A 7,511-nucleotide genomic window follows, 5' to 3' on the forward strand; every position below is an offset into this window, starting at 1 on the left:
ACTCGAACTCAGGCCTTCGGATGCTGACGCAGTTGCGGACGCACACTCGAGTCGAACTCCGGTACACAAGACTGGCTTGCTTGCTCTGGCTTTCTCACTGACTGGCTGACTAATCAACTGAAAACTGCTGTCGTTCCTTCGCGTCCTTAATTTATAACCACAGCGACGTAGCCTCGAAAGTTCCACGCGTCTCTAGAGATGGCACTCCAGAAAAATCCAGAGCCCTCTCCTCTCTACCAGCACCAGCTGCGCGCGCACTCTCTCTCCACTCTCTCGCCGCGTTGGCCCTTTCCCCTCTCCGCCGCGCGCCATCCCAAAGTGCTCCGCGCGATCTTCTCTCTTGCGGGACGCTGGTCGTGAGTTCGAATCTCACGTCGCTGTCACAATACAATCAAAACAAAACTTCGCTACTATAATTATTCACTACATTTTAAACCGTTTACCAGAAGAAGGGCGTATAGGTCTATTCGCCTTTCTTCCTGCAAAGCTCTCAATTATTGTTATTACTATCATTATTGCTGTTTTGATTATTATTATAATTACTATTATTACTTAATTTTGTAAGATAGTCTGTACAGAAGTACTAACTGAAGATGAAAGACCTGTGTCAATTTCTCTTATATTAGTTTGCTTATGGCGCATATATCTCCACATTGAAAGTCTAGACATTCTTTCCACTAATGACACTTATAATTTTTAGTGTTTCAGTTAGCCATAGTAGTGGAGTTCCAAATTTCTGCGAAAATATTCCTGAAGAGTACGACGGCAAGAAATACGATTCTGGTATTTGCGGAATATCTTTTCCCAACTTTTCAAAACTCAAATCGGGGGATTTCGAAAAGCATTCACGCGTGCACACAAGCGGGAAACCGTTCAGTTGTGATGTGTGTGGAAAGAGTTTTTCCCAATTGGCACATGTCAAGGCGCATTCACTCGTGCACTCGGGAGTGAAACCATTCTGTTGCGGCGTGTGTGGGAAGTGTTTTTTAAGGTCTGGACATCTTAAAGCTCATTCAATGGTACACAGTGGCGACAAGCCATTCAGCTGTGACGTCTGTGGAAAGAGCTTTTCTAAGTCCTACGACCTCAAGCGGCATTCACTCGTGCACTCAAACGACAAGCCATTCAGTTGTGATGTGTGTGGAAAGTGCTTTTCAAACTCGGACTATCTCAAGAAGCATTCACGCGTGCACACAAACGAGAGCCCATTCAGTTGTGATGTGTGTGGAAGGAGTTTTTTGCAATTGGCACAGCTTGAGAGGCATTCACGCTTGCACAAAAACGAGAGACCATTGAGTTGCGATGTATGTGGAAAAAGTTTTTCGCAATTGGCACATCTCGAGACGCATTCACACGTGCACTCTGGCGTGAAACCATTTAGTTGTGACTTATGTGGGAAGTGCTTTTCAAGGTCCTACGATCTCAAGAGGCATTCAGTCGTGCACACAAACGTGAAGCCATTCATTTGTGATGTGTGTGGAAAGAGTTTTTCAAACTCGGACTATCTCAAGAAGCATTCACGCGTGCATACGAGCGAGAGCCTATTCTGTTGTGATGTGTGTGGAAAGAGTTTTTCGCAGTTGGCACACCTTGAGAGACATTCACGCTCGCACGCTGGCGCGAAACCGTTCTGTTGTGATGTGTGTGAGAAGTGTTTTACAAGTTCTTCAAACCTTAAACTACATTTAATTATGCATACCGGCGAGAAACAATTCATTTGTGACGTTTGTGGAAAGTGTTTTTCGCTCTCGAAATACCGCGATATGCATTCACGCGTTCACTCGGGCGTAAAACCATTCTCTTGTGACGTCTGTAGTAAGAGTTTTTCGCGCTCCATACGTTTGAAAAAGCATTCTCGTGTACACACGGGTGAAAAGCCATACAGTTGTGACGTATGTGGAAAAAGTTTTTCGCAATTCGCACATCTCAAGATGCATTCACGCGTGCACACAGGCGCGAAACCATTCTGTTGTGATGTGTGTGGGAAGTGTTTTGCAAGATCTTCAAACCTTAAAAGACATTTAATGTTGCACACTGGGTAGAAGCCATTGGGACATATTAATAAAAATGAGAAACTCCTCGTGAGTAAGGCCTGATGAGCACTAGCACAGCGTCGCTAGTTTGTATTAATAAAAACATCCTTAAATGGCGGAGCAAAAGATTAGCGACGTGAGCATTTGCTCTGTAATCGTTCATCTTTTGTTTTTGCTTTATTTACATCCTTCCACACTTCCGACTCTATTTCATATCAGAGGGTTGGCAATAGTAGATAGGCTATCTTAACAAACACAACGTGTTCGGTCTGAGGAGTGGCTTAAAAATTTAATTAACGTTCCACAATGGAAGAAAGCACAAAAGCCTTTTGAGCAAATTATTGAAGTCCATAAGAAAGTGCTTCAGAAATCATAACTCCTGACAGCAAGGGCATAAAATATGTAGGGAACGTCCATGCAATTTGGACCACTTGACTTAAATCGCATATGACTTCATTCACTGCAATGAAATCTCTATAAATTTTATAAACAAGAATTAGTATAGTGCAGTGACTGCTTTGGTGAAACTAAACAATAATACCGGTATAATTTACATTGTTTAAAAACAATGTTTATAATAATGTGTTTCCATGTAATTTGGACCGGGAAATCGTGTAATTTGGACTGGTATAATGTATATAAACTCCCGTACTGAAATTGAATTTATTGAAGTAATTCTAAACAATAAAATGGAACATTATGATACATTGTACGTACTTTTGTACACGTGGAATAATAATAATAATAATAATAATAATAATAAATAATAATAATTCAGTTCATGCCGAATTTCGGCACAGCCTTCATGGGCTCGCTTTTTAAAACTACTGCACTGCCAGGTGAACAGCCAGACTTTCAAAACAAATTAAAAATGGGCGAAAGTTTTTTACATTCGTGTTTATTAGAGGCTATTTCAATATAAGAAACTTACTGTAGCTAAGTTTGTGAATATAAACCAGAATTATGGGGTTATTGTATATGTCTTTATGTAATATTTATCTCTCTGTCAAATTTCAAAAGCTTTTATTTAATATCGTCCTTAGAATCACAGGTAAAACCACCCACAAGCGCAGAAATTAAAATATTGCTTCAATGGTCCAAATTACACATTCATGGTCAGTTCAAATTATACACCGTGCAAATATTTCATATATAAACAAATATTACAAAAAATATTGTAAATAGACGAATGCAACTATGGTATAAGTTATCTTTATATTTTTGCAATACTTGAACAAGCAAACCATCCAAATAGTAACTACACAGCACTCAATCTCGACAGAGTGTAAGGTTTTAAGGATTGTGAGTAAAAAACTTATTTTCTTCTCACCCCTCACCTTTGAATGTAACAGCAAAATAACTTGGAGGCAGAAAATTACTCTCAACGGTCTTGCTATTCCTACCTGAGACAGGTGTTGACCAAACTTGCAAATACCTAATTTGAAATCAATACACGCCGGTCCAAGTTACACGGCCTTCCCCTAGCTGTCGAATCCATCAGGAAGTAATACAGCAGGAATTTGGCATGGAAATGATAGAAAACCAGATTATGAAAAATATTAATAATATGAGAAGCCGATTGAAATCAAAAACAGACCTAAAAGGACTGGAAACAAGAAAATCATTTTAAAGAATTTCTTCATATACGGGAATCATGCACAGAACCAGGCCACCTGAAGTTAACGCTAGTTTAATCTCTCATGTCCATTGCACGTAGCCTGCACGTTAATACTGGGGACTGCTTTTCTATTTATATATTCATCCCTATGTATAGTTTTTTTTTATTAACACGTGGGTACAGTCCACTACCCCTATAATATCAGGGTAGCGCACTGGGTATAGTGCTGGCCTCCTGCGCTCGAGGTTGTGGGTTCGATCCCGGCCCAGGTCGAAGGCATTTAAGTGTGCTCAAATGCGACAGGCTTATGTCAGAAGATTTACTGGCACGTAAAAGAAGTCCTGCGGGACAAAATTCCGGCACACCGGCGACGCTAATACAACCTCTTCAGTTGTGAGCGTCGTTAAAGAAACCATAATTTAAAAAATTATCAGGGAATGTACACTTGTTTGACCATTGAATTTTAGCTGTCTCAAGAGCAGCATTGGTAATTGTATCCAGTTGTCTACTTTTTCCTTAATTGCACAGATAATTTCCCGGAATGCTAAGGACACAGTCCCTTGTGAAATACCAATATCTTCTACTACACCAACCTGAAAACTAGGGTCTCCTACGCACCTTAGAAATATTCTCTTTTTTTCTTCATTGCTTGGTGTTCCACCCCTTGTTTCGTTCGATTCGGGTAAGAAATGTTCCGTAAGCCACTACACGTCATTTTCCCGTTCAAATCTGTACAAATCTTAGTAACTATTCACATTAGAGTCCCTATGTCTATTATAAATCTTTCTTCTTCGATCAGGAATCACATTCATGAATGCTGCCATCACGTTTATAAACCTCTCTCGAGTACGTTGAGTCTGCTAATAAGCTACCTCAGGATATCGTAATCATTTGCTCGTAACAATGAGCATGACCTCTGCTTTATTTATATCAAAACATGAGCACTTGTTCTGCGGCCGAGGTGATTGAGCACGACCTCGGCGAGTAACATGAGCAAGATCTTATTATTAATATCAAACAGCGACAATGCTCAGATTCTTGAGTAACTCCCTTTTATTAATATCTCCTATTGAGTTGTCACGTTTGTTGAAAGTGTTTTTCGCTCTCAAAATATCTCGATAGGCATTCACGCGTACTCTAAGGTGTAAAACTATTACCACAGTCTACTATATACGGTCACGAAGCTTGAGTTTTGAGGGTGCTAGAAACAATAGACTGTGACGGTACTATTTTGCATTGCCTGTAATGAGGCGATATTAGCGATCCTAGTGGTGAGCAACTACCTAATGTTTGCATAATTACTACATATTGAGCTTCGCGACTGTATATACTAGACTTTGCTATTACGCTGTGGCGTCTTTGGGAAGACCTTTTTCGCTCTCCGTACATTTGAATAATCATTCACGCGTACGCACTGGTCAGAAACCATTCGTTTGTGAAGTCAGTGGGAACTCTTATAGAAGCTCTTCAAATCTAAATGAGGCATTCTTTCGTCCTTACTGTCATAGAGCCATTCAATACAGACGTCAAAGCAAAGTGTTCTTCTCGCGCGGAATCTCTCTCTATGCTTTCACGTGTTCACAGAGATCTCAATGTGCATTCACGTATCCAAGTTGAGTAGCCATTCAGTTGTGATGTGTGTGGGAATATCCAGATGCCTTTTCGTGAAAAACCGTTCGGTTGTGATTTGTTTGGACTGGATTTTTCACGCTTGAAAAACCTTAATGTGTATTCACGTATGCTTACATAAGAGAAACTCTTCAGCTCCATGTGTGTGAAAAGCGTTTTTATGTAACGCACTTCTTAATATACATTCATGCGTGTACATAATTATATTTTATAATAAATATTTAAATATCCTGTACTTTAATCACTGTATGGTTTTATTATGTTAGCTCTAATTTGTACTTCGGCAAGATAATCTTTCTTTGTGCTTAACGTCTATAATAAATTGTCTATTTTTTTTTAAATCAGGTAATGTTTTATTCCTTTGATTTTTATTCTAATTGTATATTCAACATTAATTGTAATTATAATTTTATTTTTATTCCTAATAATGTAGTTATAATTCTCAGCTAGGGGTTAAAATTAGGCTTGATGGGATTATTTCTACCAGGTTAAATAAATCATTATATACAGGGACATCATTTTATTTTTACTTCAATTTTTATTGTACATGAGTTTTTGAATGTACTTCACTCCCACCCCTTCTACTAGTAAACTTCGAACCGTTCACGACACAGAGCCGAGGGCGCGTGAGTTAGTGAGTATAGTACGTTCCAGAAATATGTTCGCGTTTTCCAGTGACAAAAGAGCTTTCAATATTGAATCATATTCTCGCACAGGTACTGTCGTCCGTTTGCCTACGTCGCATCCCGGTTTCCCCCACCTGCTTCTGTTCGCCCCTCTGTAAAGTCTAGCAGCTGGGCTGTCTTAGCTCCTTTCTGAAATCATTAATTTCTGTTAGGAATTGGACGTCTACGTAATATTATACAAGTGTTTAAAATTACTTAAATAAAAGAGCCTCGTTAAGTAATTAACTGTCACGCGATCCCCCCCCCCTTTCTACGACCCTGCGACAAAACCACTTGAACGGACAGTAGATAGCATTTTTGAGTAATTTTATCTTTTCGGATCGGGCAGAAGTGAAGATTGAATTTACAGTACGTAAGGTACTCTTTTATAGAGTAGGTACAGAATTATTTCAACATGAGTTACTCGTACGAAGGACGAAACTGGTAATTAGGTACAATAGTCTATAGTGTGATAATATACCAAAAACAACTGAAGCCTGTATCGAAATGAACTGCCACCATTTTCAAAAATGTGTTTAAATATCCATATTACGATTATTTTTCAATTTAACTTCAGTCTCTATTTTGTACGCTAATGTGCTGTAGACAGTACAATATACATTGCGTAATTAATGCGTTCGCAAGGATAGCTCAATTCGTGAGTAAAAACACTAAGTATTAATACAGTACTCTATTTTGATTAAACAAAAACCTAATGAAAATTATCAAACTCAAAATTGCGATATTTCCTAGTTTACGTAAATGGATGAACTACTTTTCTTCCCTCCTATGCCTAGTAAAGTGATATGTTTGTATTTTACGCCAGTATCATCGAACTCCAGTCGTGGAAGGGGTAGCAAACGGTGTTTCCTGTTTCAATCGTTAATAGAAAGGTATAGCCAGATTCATATTAAAAATGTTAGTAAAAATAAAATGATGTCCCTGTAGTATACTATACTGTTCATATGCCAAAAGCCATATGATGGATCTTGTGTGGAAGGTCTTTTTGTGCTAAGAGGTACCTCAAATGGAGTTTACGCTTACTTTCTGGTGAGAAATGATTGAATTGCGAAGTTTTGGCTTAACTTTGTTGAATAGGGGAAGTGTGAAATGCGAAGCTGCAGAAGCTCGACATCTTCCTCACTTATGGAATCAGTTGGAAGCAGCTAGGTCAAGTGAACCACGCACATTAACACAGAAGCGTGGCACAACCGCTTCCAGAACATTGCTTGTAAGAAACATCCCACTGCATGCAGACTCATATATTATTTAAAGAATGAGCAATCCTATGTAGACAGAATGATCCAGGGCTTGGAACTGGGACGAAGAGTGAAAAAAGCACAAAAACGAAAATATAAAAGCTCAAATATAAGGCTGCAAAATATTTCACAAAGGTATGACGAATTCAAAGACAAAGGACGTGTAGTTGAATATTTGCGTGCCTGTAGTTACAACATTCAAATCTGAATAAATCCATACAAAAATCGGTTTCCGCAATAAAATAGGACTGATGTTTTTCAGGAAATATGTAAACATTTCAAAACTTCGTTCCACCTAATTATTGCA

General features: G+C 38.8%; 1 protein-coding gene across 3 annotated transcripts in view; it reads left to right on the plus strand.

Moving 5' to 3' along the window:
• LOC138692058 (zinc finger protein 664-like) overlaps positions 1-5,603 on the plus strand; it is a 213,484-nt gene extending 207,881 nt beyond the window's left edge. For all 3 annotated transcript variants that reach the window (XM_069814920.1, XM_069814922.1, XM_069814921.1), the window contains one exon: positions 701-5,603. In XM_069814920.1, coding sequence (XP_069671021.1) covers positions 701-2,042 — 1,342 coding nt within the window. In that variant the 3' untranslated portion in view covers positions 2,043-5,603. The remainder of the gene's footprint in view (positions 1-700) is intronic.
• Positions 5,604-7,511: the final 1,908 nt, after the last annotated feature.

The sequence above is a fragment of the Periplaneta americana genome, chromosome 16 (assembly GCF_040183065.1).
Source record: "Periplaneta americana isolate PAMFEO1 chromosome 16, P.americana_PAMFEO1_priV1, whole genome shotgun sequence".
Taxonomy (NCBI): Eukaryota; Metazoa; Arthropoda; class Insecta; order Blattodea; family Blattidae; genus Periplaneta; species Periplaneta americana.